Below are 13,874 nucleotides of genomic sequence, written 5' to 3' on the forward strand. Positions count from 1 at the left end.
TCTCATGGACTAGTTTTGATACCAGCAGTAGATGAATTGATTAAAATATTCAGACCTATTTTTTTCTCTAATATTTAACTAATTATGTCTCAGGAGCCGATTTCTTTTTCTCCACAAGCATGTGTCTAGTATGTGTTTATTATCTTCATTCTCATTGTGTGATTGCAAATTATTTCTCATTGTATAATTTTACTTTATAATTCTTGCACATAGGAGCCTAATGTGGAGTCATATCATTTTTTTTCGTTTTCTCTTTCATAACAGAAAAGAATCACATGGATCAACTGGTTGAGCTCACAAGACTGATCTTTAAGCTACCAGAAGTAGAAGATGTTTTCTTGAAAACTCATGTTGATGTTTCTGTCTGTAGGCAAGATCCCAAGGAAGCTGTTATTCAGTTTGTGAAGGTATAGTCATTCTTATGAGATAGGGATGTAAAGGTTCACTAATGTTGTTCTCAAAAGAAGCAAGATGTGATTTTTAGCTATTTTTTCCCACTGTAAGAGAATCTGCACAAAGGGCTTCGTTGGGGGTGATTATATTTGCAGGTCAAAACTTATTCACAAAATCCATGTGGTATTTTTTTGTACAAGAAACAGCATTTTCTGTGCAGAAAACGTTCTAAATTTTAACTCTTTTTTTCTAATCCACCCAGAGCATTTATAACATGGAGGATAGAAATATTGAACATAATTACATACATAGTCAGTTGTTGTTTGCCCATCAGTCATTTTTTACTTATAGCAACTTTATCACAGGGCTTTCTTGGCAAGATTTCTCACAGGAAGGTTACCTTTGCCTTCCTCTGAGGCTAAGAGAGTATAGCATGCCCAAGGTTACCCAGTGGGTTTCCATGGCTAAGGAAGAATTTGAACCCTAGTCTCCAGTCCAAACTTTAAACCACTAGACTATGCTGGCTCTCACATACATACATGCAGGTATTCATGCATGCATACATGTTTACATAAATATAAGACATAAAGGCTTGAACATTTAAATGGGAGAAACCCCCATCTACATCAAGAAACGACATTTTCTGTTCAGAAAATCAAAATACTTCTGAAGGAGGGTGATTCAATTTTCTATTTAAAAAGACATGTGAATTTAGCAGAGATTAAATTCTGAATTATGAAGATTCTCATCAGTCCCGGATTATATTCACTAGGATTTCCTGGCACTCAATAAAAATGTTTGTCCATATGATGCTTACAATTTTAAAGAGCTCAGATTTATAATTTGTGTGATCCAGCTTTGTAGTTTGTCTTACTATTAAAGAAGTGTGGTTCTCCACTTCTTTCTTTTCATCCACCTCTTTTCATTTCTCAGGCCTTTGGGAAAAACTATAGTAGTCTTCAAACACTAGCTGAAAAATCAACCACAGTGACAAAGGCGCTAGAATACATTGGTGACGTATTAAAACATGTAAAACCTTACTTAATGAAGAAAGGACCTGCAGAAGGATTCCATCTCAGTTACAGAATTATAGGTAATCATCATGGGCAATCTTCATTTTCATGTTTTAGTAAACTATTCTATATTGGAGAGAAATGCACCTATTTTAAGAGGGTTTTTTTTAATGTTTTAATGTGGCTTCAAGTGGAATCCAATATAATACCAAGCAAAAGAACTTTTCCCAGAAGGGAATTCAAGACATAGTTACTATATAGAATATTTCCAAAAATAGCTTTGAGGCCACCATGGCTTTGCAAAGTTATTTTCTTTTGGGCAGAATCCTAATGGTTTGGTCACTTTTAGTGTTGTTTTCCAACACGAAGCTCTTTATCATTCATTTCTAAAGTCATAGTGATCACTAAGGACACTAATCCATTGGCACATTCCGTAGTGAAAAGACATTGTGTTTTGTTAAGTAAAATAAGAGCAAAGGGATTCAGCATTTGCCCTTGGAAGCCATGTATGCTGACGCTGATACTTGACCCATTCATGCCGCAATGAAGGAAGGAAGTTGTGCAGTCTTCCACTGATTTCTTCTGTTTCAAATTCACCCAAAGATACATACTGCTGTACTTCCACATGTGTATTTAGGTCAGAGTTGAATGCACCTTCCCTACTCTGGAACAACTAGGTGGCCTTCATAAAAATAAGACAGTCTGGCTCTTCCAGTTACCAGTGGAAAATGCAACTCAGCAGAATGCCTGTTTATGATGTCCTGTCTTCCTTCTCCCATTTTTTTGAATAGTGTCATGGAGTTTTCTTGGTTTTTATCCAACAGGATGTCTTGTGAAGTCATGGGCACCCATACTGGCGACTTCCAAGGCCCAACCACTCTTGTTTCGCATAATAGATTGTTTGCTTTTGCCCCATGCGGTGCTCCAACAAGACAAAGGGCTGCCTGCAGCGATGTTGTCCGCCATTCGGGAGAATCTTCCTCTCTTTGTTCAGGTGGCTCTGTGCATCTTTCTATACCTTGTGTATATATGTATAGCATGTTAACTATTACTAATCTACAGCTATTCGGATTGTTAACTATTATAACACTTTCTAACACTGAATGTCATGCGGAAAAGTGCTGTGTGTAAGAGATCAATCAAAAGTATAGTTTTCAGTTGTGAGGATTGACATAGTAATAGCATAATATAGTAATATAGATTATTATGCCTCCAAATATTGTACTAAATTATTAGAACAATCTCCAAAATCAAAGACTGAATAGCAGTTAAACAAGGGAAGACAAACCAGAAAGATTATGATTAATAAGTTTTCATTGCTTTGGCCTTCTGTGGCATAATTTTAATATATTTACTCACAGTCATTAAGCACACATTAAGTTGCTTCCCTGTAAATAACTAAGCACTTACAAAACCAATTTACAAAACATTTCAAAGAAAATGACCAATAATATTTCCTCTCTGAAATATATGCCAACTTTGCATCTTAACTTCCTTTTATGACAAAACAAAATAATAAGTTTTAATGCAAATACTTAACAGTTCGCCCCTCTACACAATATGTTTATGGTTAATTTCAGTAACTTTTTCTAAAATGGCCATAAGTAATTTCAGTACAATATTTTTCTTGAGGGAAATTTATCTAATTCATACTCACAGCCCTTTCAAGAATTTGATTTAGCAGACCAAGCTAGGACTGTCAGTTCACATTCTCTCTAACTTTATCTTGAACTTTTTACTTAAATTCAGATCTTGTTGCTTCTCTAGAATAGGATCAAGGAAAATCCCAGGTGATTAACAGGAAGACATTGGTTATTATATGTTTTAATAGTTTTTGCATGGATTTAATAATGTTGTTTTAAATGTTTTAATTATATATTGTGGATTGTTACAGCATCAAATTGCTGCCAACTTGTAAGCCGCCTTGAGTTGCCTTCAGTCTGATATATCAGAAGAGTCTTGCTCCATAAATATTTTTTGAAATCTTCCAAGTGAAGGAAAGTAATGGCCCCACTGTATTTTGCATTGTTAAGGCCTCATCTGGAGTACTGCATTCAGCTGATGTGCACTATTCATTATAATCAGGATATAGACAAGTTTGAGAAAATTCGGAGAAGGGTAACAAGGATGGAAAACAAAACAAATGGGGAGAGCTTGGCATGTCCAGCTAGGTGAAGAGAAGACTCAGGGGTAACATAAGTCCTTTCTTTATATACTTCAAGGGCTGTCACAGAAGATAGGACCAGGTGTAGTGGTTGAAGATAACAGTTGAGAAGATTTTGATTGAATATTAGAAGGAACCTCCTAAAGTAATGGAACCAATTGTCTAGAGAGGTGGAGAGATCACCTTCTCTGGATGTCTTCAAAGAGACTGAACCTTCAAAGAGACTTCACAAGAATGGACTAGATGGCCCATGAGATCCCTTCCAATTCTATGGCTCTACGAACCTGTTTTCTTACTTTTAAACTTATTGTGAAACATTTTAATTCCTTTCCCAAAATACATCAGTAATTACTCTACCTAAAGTTCCAACTCAGCTGGTGAAGGAATTCCATTATCTACTGCTTTCAAATAGACTTCAAATACTAAATCAGTATTTTAAGGCATAAGTGAGTGTAAGATACATGTTGACCTCCAAGGGTTTTGGATACATTGATACTACTGCTAGCAGTTTGTGGTCGCAATCAGTGGCATGATTGCATAAAGGGAATTGCTACTCACTGCAAGCTATTTACCAAGTGAACGTTCATTTATATTAATATGAACAAACTTATACACTGGCTAACTGGCCTTCTTAATTCATATTCATACTTTTAATAACTAGAAAGTAGAATTTTTGGCGGTTTTGCTGCCATTAAATACATGCATCAGGGAAATTGTTAAATATCAAGCAGAGAATTGGTCAAACAGCCTTTAGTCTCAAGAACTGCAAAACTGTCAATGCATTCCAAATACAGTGGACAATGGAACTTTATAATGCTAACTGCAGTTCTGAATCTATTTTTTTCCATTTCCATATTGGATTATTGCAATCATAAAAATAATTTTAGAGTGGATTGCTTAAACTATGTTCAATTAAAAAGGACATTTCGTCTTCCATAAGAGCTTTCTTTATTTCCTCTGTGTTCCTGCCAGAATATTTTCCCTTTGTTTCTACTGCTTTGTGCCTGACCATTTTGCTAGTATGAATTCCAAGTAAGAGTCTTCATGAATTTCCCCAGTAATGACCCCTTATGACAGGAGGCTCATGATTTACCTCCATTCCTGTCAATCTCAGAAAGCGCTCTCAACAAAATCTGTTTACATAGATAGGAGAGGAAAAATGCTTAGAACAATCAAAAAGTCACGGATAGAAAACTCTGACTAGAAAACGAGGTGGGAGGAACCACTGCCAGGGCTTCATGTAAAACAGAAGAAAAACCAAAAACATTCATATTGAAAGAACAACCTGAGTAGAGAACAGATGGTTTTATGCAGGTGTTGAGCTGCATCTCTAATGAAATTACTGCTGTTATTGTTAGTAACTGTATTTATATCTTGCCTTTTCACCAAGATTAGAACTCCACAATAAATATTACAGTCAAAAACATACAGAAAACACCACATTGAATTATTAGCCATATCAATTACATATACACTAAAAAGGTTCAACAATACAGTTTAAAGCAGTACGGCACACCCAGCCCTTTTGTTAAAAGCCTCCCATTCTAAAAGCCAGATAAATAAGACTTTGCCTATCAGTTGAAGTACAGGCAGTCACCAAGTTACAAACATCTGACTTACAAACGACTCATAGTTAAAACGGGTGTGAACAACAGGAACTGAGAGAAATCTACCTCTAGGAAGGGAAATTCACTCCTGAAACAGTTATCATGGGGAAAAGGCATATCCACTAAAGCTTTATCACCAATCCTTGTTTCCACAACAAGCAATTTTTTTCAAAATCCAGTTATCAAAGGGAAAGAAAGTGAGGTGAAATCTTCTGAACTGGGGTACAGACAGCAAAACAAACTCCACAGCAGTGTTAACCCTTCCCTTTGCTATCTAGTGCTAATATATATCTATATGTGTGTGTGCGTGTGTGTAGCTGGAGTTACATTTAAAAATGTACCTGTTCAACTTAAGAACAAACCTACAAAACTTATCTCGTTCGTAACTTGGGGACTACCTGTACAGCAAGGAAAAAGTCACAGAGGACTTATGGGGTTTTTTTATTATGTTTATTGATGTTAATTGTAATGGATTTTTTAATCTATGTTAAATGTTTTTAATGTTTAAACTATTTTTGTACTGTTGTGGGCATCGAATTGTGCCGTTTTGTAAACTGCCATGAGTCACCCTCGGGCTGAGAATGGCGGTATAGAAGCCTAGTAAGTAAATAAATAAATTGTAGCCTCCCTAAGGAAGGGGTTCTAAAGGCTATTCGAAGCCTCTGAGAAGACCCCCCTTAGTATTCCCTACAGGTTGGCTCTGAAGATGGTAGGACTGAGAAAAGAGCATCAGGGTCAGGGCAGGCTTATATAGGGAGATACAGTCTGTCAGGTAGACTGGACCTAAGCTATAGAGACCTTTCTAGGTCATTGCTGGCATTTTGAATTGTGCTTGGAAAAAGATCAGCAGCTAGTGGACTATTGGAGATGGAGAGTTATTTGATCCTAGTAGCCAGCCTAAGATATCAAGTGCCCATAACACTTTTAAGAAAAGGAATACTTTCATTATAGTATAACCAATCAAAAGTTGCTGTTTTTCTTTGGTCCCATCTATGCTGCCATTTAATGCTGTTTGAAACTGTGTTACATGGTCAGTGGAGTCATATAATGTAGTTTCATTGCATTGAACTACATTATATGAGTGTACACTGACTATATAATGCAATTACAAACTGCATTATATGTCAGTGTAGATAAGCCTTTTGATAAAATCTTATACCCTTTTATAGGTTGAGACATTGTGTTGAAGTGATTATATGGTATCCATATATAGATTCCTGTATGACTTCTATCCCACATGTATTCTCATGATTTCTATCTATCCAGATTTGTTTTTTGTGGACAGCTGGTGACTTCAGTGAGGTGGGTTCAGGTGTAAGAAAAGCCCATTTCACAAGCAAAACACCACTTGAGGTTCTTAAGAGCCACATCACAGGATAGTATAACCCAAATGTTTTCTGAGCATAGTCGCTTCTTAGTTTGAGGGTTTAAAAAATAATGTTAAGATAAATGACTACTCAACATTAATATCTGTAAGACACTAATGTCAGCAGGTAATTGAATAGTAGAGTACTGCAATCCATAAGAACAAGAACTGCTGCCCACAAGAGCACAAGCATATTTGTGCTCTGGCTATCAGTGTGCTTTTCATTTCACAGAGAGGTTTGTTTGTTGATGAGCCTTAGAGTTATTTATAGCCACATGGTCTTGCTGTAGTCACAAGAGTAAATTTCTTATCAAGCGGATTGCACAGAATTATTCTATTTTCTGCAGTGACTAACATTACTGCTAAACACACACTATTCTGTAATCATTTCAGAGTAACTTGTCATTTTTTACATTTACAAAATTTTAAACCATACACACACACACACACACACACACACCTCTCTTGGATTGAAATCCTACTGGAAATTTGATGAAACCAAGAAATAGAGAGCAACAGTTTCTGAGATTCTCTTTTAAACCAAAATCTTGGCAGAATCGACATTTGGCTCTTCTCCTCCTTTTATGGGACTTCTATTTAACTTTTGAAAATAGTTGAGAGCCTCTCTTTCCAGTTGCTGCTGGGACTCTTGGTAGCTTGATGTATAGTAGGTATACTTTAAATAGTGTAATAATGCTACATGTTCTACTAGGTTTCACTAGATCATGCAGTTTTGGAGAATTAAGATTTGTTGTAGATTCAAGACAGACACATTCATGGGTGTGTGTTTTTGTCCTGACATCTGTTCGTTTTTTTTTTCCTTTTCCTTTTCCAGGGTTTGTCCTTCATATGTTGTCAGTCTCAAACACAAAGTGCCTATTTGAATCAGTTGTTAGGGAATGTTATCCAACAGTATTTGGGGCGTTTCTTTCCTTCGTCATCATCTGCATCTCGAACTGGGCAGCATCCGATTTTGCTGGCAATGTGCAGTTCCCCCACCAACATGCCAGGAGCCTTACATCTACGTAAGACCACAATGCAAGTCATAAGGTAATGTTCGAAAAATTATTTATTTATGTATTTATTTTCATTTTATAGACAGAAAATTTGGCACTCCAAAATGTGTTCTGATGGAAAAACAATGGATAGAGGTGACCTCACTAAAATGCATGGTGTGAACATTTGTGGGAAAGCTAAAACTGAAGCATATTGTCTTATTGTATTTGAGGAGTGTACCAGTTTGAGAAAATCGCTCCTTATATATATATTTATGTAGTCTATCTGATGGTGTGTGTATGTTCCTCTAAGTCACCTGTGAACTCATGGGGATTCCATTAATTTGGTAGGGTTTTCTTAGGTGAGGATTACTCAGAAGTTTTTGCCAGTTCCTTCAATTAGCTGTTAGGAATTGTGGAAGTTGAAGTCCAAAACACTCGGAGGGCCAATGTTTGCCCATGCCTGGTCTACAGCCTGGATATTCATTGGTTGTCCTTAACCAAATATTAACCATGACTGATCCTGCTCATCTTCCAAGATCGGACAGGATCTGCACAACCTGTGGCCCACAAGGTGTTTGAGCATCCAACTCTCAGAAGCCCTAACCAGCTTGTTCAATGGTGAGGAATTCTGGGAGTGAATGCACAACCTGGAGGGCGGCAGGTTGTGTTTTAGGGTATTTACACCCCCTAAGGAAGAGGCATTGCTAATTTATTGTTTGGGTCTTTCTATTTTTCTTCCAGTGAAAATTACCTTCAGTTCAAAGGCCATGCACCTCCATCTAACATGGCATCAACTCTAGCTTTTATACTTGAAGCATTGAGGAAGACTAAAACTACTGAAATGTATGAGGTTGATGTGTTCCTTCCTCCTGTATTGAAATGCCTTCTGTTGGTTAATGAACCTCTAGGTGAGTCTATGAATATATTTTTTTACTTCTATTGATTTTAAAATGTATTGTGAATTAGAGCATACATGTAGAAATAGATCATACATATAATTAGTTCACAGTGGGAATTTGGTCTGCAGGCCTATGAGTATTTTTCATCCTGGTAGATGTATCATAAAATGCAATTAACATTTTAATGCTGTGAATTGGAAAACTTTGCGCTAATATTGGACTGTGGGTCTTTCATTCAACTTCCTTCAGACTGCTTGGTGATTAATTTCTTATAGGGTGATAGAAATACATAGTCTCTTTTTGTTGGGTTGTGATAGTTGCTTTTGATTAGGGTGGGCAAAGCATAGCCTGTAGATCTAATGTTTCCCTGTAACTATTTAAGCCAGAGGTGCAAGAACAACCTTCAAACTTGTTTGTATGACCTCTTCCCCTCATTTAATTGTTTAGCTTTGACTATACCTTGAAAGATATGATAGCTGTGGATCCTGTGTCTTCTCTGAAAATTTATCCGTACCTTCCAAATCTTATCAGCTTAAGATTCAGCTTCATCTCTGGACTGAGATGGTTTTCACTGTCATCTCCTTGCTGATATTGTGCCATCCTTGAAAACTGTATCCCAGTATAAGAGACCAACAAAAATAGAGCCCAATTCTACTATTATTAATTGCTATTTATTCTACTACTTTATAAGATACTGGATTTTTAAGTAAACTTTTTTATTTTTGTATAAGCCCTCTAGAAAAACATATCTTTCTGTTTTCCAATTGGGTTTTTCAAATCCTCTGTGATTCTCCCTTCCTTTTTATTTCAGTTAAAAAACTGTCTACAGAAATTCTGCAGTGTGTGGTAGAAGGCTGCCAAGCAAGGTCAGGAGGAGAGCTTGCCACCCAACTGACTTCTGTGTTTAGGTAAGTAGAAAACTGGCCAGCTGGCATTGAAACGATTGCAAGGCATTTGATGGAAAACATGTTCTTTTAAGCAACTAATTATCCTTAACATAATTTGATGTTGATTGCCTATAGTACTTCCATTCTTGGCAAAATGGTTTGCCATGCAGATTGGCCAACAAAAAAGGAAACCTTTTAGACAGAATCATGAACATTTTTCCCCCTGTGGAGTTTTAATGCTGTTTTAGGGGAAACACATTGCAGCCATAAAAATGGAGCATTGCAGGTAAACCGTCAGGTTAATTTCTTCCTCAGAATTGCATATTCAATTTAGAAACCATCACGCTGTGCATTTCTTGGTCCCTGCTCCATCATTGACAAATACTATTTGAGTATCTGCAGTTTTAAGACTGTGGGGAGGAAGAGTGAAAGCTGAACAGAAGCTCAGATCTGAATATAATTCAACTTTCTTCTGACCTTGTAGTACATAACTATGTTTGCTTTCACAACCAAGGTTGATCCACTCCCTACTGTGGATCATCCCTGGTAGAATTCCACTGGATCAGTTTCAGTTGGTGAGTACTGTTAATGTGGACAAGCTGCTGGGGCAAGTAAGGAAGATAAACTGCTTTCTTGATCCCTGTCCCTCTTGGCTGGTTGTCCATGGAAGAGATGCAATTAGATGTTAAATACAACAAGTTAACAAGTTGGAGCCCCCGGTGGTGTAATTGGTTAAACCGCTGATCTGAACTTGCTGACCAAAAGGTCGTTGGTTCGACTCCAGGGCAGGGTGAGCTCCCACTGTTAGCCCCAGATTCTGCCAACCTAGCCATTTGAAAACATGCAAGTGTGAGTATATCAGTAGGTACCATTCCAGTGGGAAGGTAACGGCACTCCATGCAGTCATACCGGCCACATGACCTTGGAGGCGTCTACGGACAACGCCGGCTCTTCAGCTTAGAAATGGAGATGAGCACCACCCCCGAAGTCGGACACAACTAGGCTTAATCTTAGGGGAAAACCTTTACCTTTATCTACGTTATCAATATATCTTTCGGAGAGGGGAATTTTCCATCCTGTTTAAAAGAAGTAGTAGTCAGCTACTGCTATTGGAAAAAAATCTTCCTTTAAACTTGACATGAACAAGAGATATCGAAAATGAGACAAAAGTATCGTATTACTTTGAAATTCAAAATTTGTAGATTTAGCATTGAGCAGGGCATGCTTACATGGCTTTGTACACAATTCAGTCAGCATGCCCTAATGGCATTGAAGTATGCAAGATGATTTTTGGATGACATATTTAAAAGAGGCTGATAAAGGAACTGCACAAAGTAACAGTCCACCTCATCTGGGAATGGATATGTCTCAAGGGAGAAATATCACTGTTTTGTTCCTGTCTACTCTCATTTTAGCCGTGTTCATAGTTAAATTCAGACCAGCCTCCAGAGAGAAGTAAAAATGTTAGAAACTTCTCAATGTATTTTCTTCCAGATGCCTGTGCCACCGTGACCACTTCTACTGAATCTATTACTGTTTTAGATGGTGACAAGTTCACTAAAGGCCATTGCTCTGACAAACCTGGCAACTTCTTTGATAGCCCTCAGTTAACTCGGCTTCTCTTGGCAGATAGGGGCCTGATGCTGAGATTCGTAAGGACCCTCTTACAGATAATAGTACTATATGATAGCATGTCCTTGTATTCCAAAAACATTCTGGGACACTGTGAAAAGGGATACTTTTAAAACACTGCCAGTCATTGAACAGAATGATTGCATATAGAGAAAACATACACATAAGGCTTATTTGAAAACATGAAGCTGCACGTCATTATCCAGAATGTAGTCCTGTAACAATCTGAGAACTAAATGTATGAAGACTGAACACAGCAAAAATAGCTGGAGCCCTATGAATTGGGCCCACCACAAAGAAATTAAAATAACAACATCCAGTGCAGGTGCGACACAATCTGTAACATCTATAGAATCATAGAGTTGCAAGAGACCTTGTGGGCCATCAGTCCAACCCCCTGCCAAGAAGTAGGACAATCATGTTCAAAGCACCACCAACAGATGGCAATCCAAGCTCTGTTTAAAAGCCTCCATAGAAGGAGCCTCCACCACACTTTGAGGCAGAGAGTTCCACTGCTGAACAGCTCTCACAGTCAGAAAGTTCTTCCTAATGTTCAGGTGGAATCTCCTTTCCTGTAGTTTGAAGCCATTGTTCTGCGTCCTAGTCTCCAAGGCAGCAGGAAACAAGCTTGCTCCCTCCTCCCTATGACTTCCCCTATTAATCTATGATTAATGGATTGATGTTCAACAGATATGTCCATGATAATACCATTTCTGGCTAGGTCTCAACAGGGCTCACCTCCTCTCCATGGCTTTGGTTGTGTGACTAAATGATAAAACATATTATGAGTTATGAAAGAACTATATCTAGATAAATATATGACTTCAGGTAACACACAAATACATCTATACATTGCTATCCCATCCCACAGATGGGAAAATTCTTTGCAGATGGAGGAAATGTGTCATGGTGCAGGTTGTGTCCTCAAGCGCAGATCTACTGGCACCAAAGTTTCACGTTCATGGGCCCACCCAGTTTCTGTTATATTAGTAAACAAGATGGATTTCATAACCATTCCTAAAGAATGTCCTATTTTAAGAGGAATGGGAATCCTATTGACTCCCTATCCTACATTTGGTAGCCAAAATCCCCATAAAGTTTTGTTCAGGTTTATCATAATAAAAATGGATAGACATTGAACCCTTGCATTGGCACAAAAATAAAGGAATGGTGTGAGAAGTCTTCAAAGATGAGAATAAAAGAAATGCTTTTGCAGAAATCTGGTCCTGTTCATTATATTTGCCAGGAAGGAATTCCTTCCCCTTGCTCCCCCAAATGAGTTTTTTCCCCCCTAGATGTTCTTTGCTGCAATCTGTAAAAATGTTAGTTTGGTCACTTTCAGCAGTACTCATTGTGTGGAGGAAATCTGTATACATACTTGCTATGTTGGTGTTAAAGCTTTCTTGTTTATAGATTTAATGAATGGTCTATCTGTCTGTCAGTCCTTTTACTGTCTGTCTCCAAATCTGAACCTGTAATATTGACTTTTCTGTACTTCTTTAGCACACCCCTCCCCGCTCCAAATGCATACATTTGTTTGTTGGAGCTTGTTTTTTGTGAACTGTTGTTTTTTTTAACCATGCGCTAAATGCCCTTGTTTCTTCCTCCAGGCAGTTCATCCAGGATTACACTACTGTATATGGTAATCAGGTTTACAGCATCTTGGAAGCAGTGGCAGTCTTGGACCAGTCTCTAGTTATCAGCTTGATTCCTGCTATGACAGAGGCCCTGAGGAATTCAGAGTACAAACAAGGTCTTGGCAGAAACACTGTGCAAAGGTACAGTGTTTAGAGATTACTGTTGCTTTTGGATGACGAACAGAAGTTCACTCTGTTTACAAAAGTCATGTTTAAACTACAGCACACAGTCCGTTCAGGCAGAACATATTTAACTTCCACTTAGATTCTTTAACAGTATAATAGATTTATGTTTGCTCCAGGGTTGTAGCTGTGAGCGGGATGAAGGCATTGCACCTCCAATAAGAATTTTACTTTCCCATGAAATGTTCTTCCAGTCTCCAAATTTCTAGCATTTCAGTAACGTGAAATGTCAGTAATGGAAAACTTTAGTTGATCATTTAGAAATATAGTTTAAGAATCCAAAAGAAAAGGACAGGGAAAGTTACCCAAAGAATGCCAACACAACAAGTATGAATGGTAGATGTGAACCAATTCCAATTATGGAAATTTGGGGAATGAAGGAAAATTTCATTATGGGATAAAAAATTTATTTAGGAGTCAATACCGTCATTTTACACCTTCCCCCATAGTGACACCCATTTTATATCATGTTAGTTGCTTTGTATATGCGTGTGTGTGTGTGTGTGTGTGTGTGTGTACACACACACAAAAGCACACACATCAGTAAACAGTTATGAAGGGTGATGGTTTATATAGACCTTCAGCTGTTTGAACTCTCCTAGAAAGAATCACACAGCAAAGTATTATCCCACATTTGAGGCTATTAAATAATCTAGTCTCAATCTCTGTTCATGTTTAAAAACAAAAGCGAAACCAGCACAGTCTCAAAATTAAAAGGGGAGTTGCTAAGGTCAAATAAACTGATATTGACATGAGAAAAAAAAACTTAATTCATCATAAAGTTTCTCCAACTAATCCAAAACTAGTGGTAAAGAAACACCTTTAAATGCAGAGAGTGCTCAGCTCTTGAGTTGGATGTTTGTTTTACAGCATTAATTTGTCCCCCTTTGAACATGCAGGATACATTTGGTACATCTAGAAGGCACTAATTAAAGATTGGTTTATATCTCCTGCAAGCATGGTTCAGGACTTAGGTCACAATTTCTGTCCAAATTCATAAGTTTTATTTTGGGTCTTTTGGTTTTGTTTGGCTTTTTGATAACTCTGTCTCCAGGTATCTTTTGTAAATGGGAGAAGAGTAATCCAGGCATTTGA

At 37.6% G+C, this 13,874-nt stretch overlaps 1 protein-coding gene across 1 annotated transcript in view; it reads left to right on the forward strand.

Moving 5' to 3' along the window:
• MMS22L (MMS22 like, DNA repair protein) overlaps window positions 1-13,874 on the forward strand; it is a 90,801-nt gene that overhangs the window by 75,884 nt on the left and 1,043 nt on the right. The window contains exons 18-24 of the mRNA XM_067467425.1: window positions 265-407; window positions 1,327-1,486; window positions 2,231-2,400; window positions 7,379-7,593; window positions 8,283-8,449; window positions 9,252-9,348; window positions 12,570-12,737. Coding sequence (XP_067323526.1) covers window positions 265-407; window positions 1,327-1,486; window positions 2,231-2,400; window positions 7,379-7,593; window positions 8,283-8,449; window positions 9,252-9,348; window positions 12,570-12,737 — 1,120 coding nt within the window. The remainder of the gene's footprint in view (window positions 1-264; window positions 408-1,326; window positions 1,487-2,230; window positions 2,401-7,378; window positions 7,594-8,282; window positions 8,450-9,251; window positions 9,349-12,569; window positions 12,738-13,874) is intronic.

Source organism: Anolis sagrei, chromosome 1, assembly GCF_037176765.1.
Source record: "Anolis sagrei isolate rAnoSag1 chromosome 1, rAnoSag1.mat, whole genome shotgun sequence".
Lineage (NCBI taxonomy): Eukaryota > Metazoa > Chordata > Lepidosauria > Squamata > Dactyloidae > Anolis > Anolis sagrei.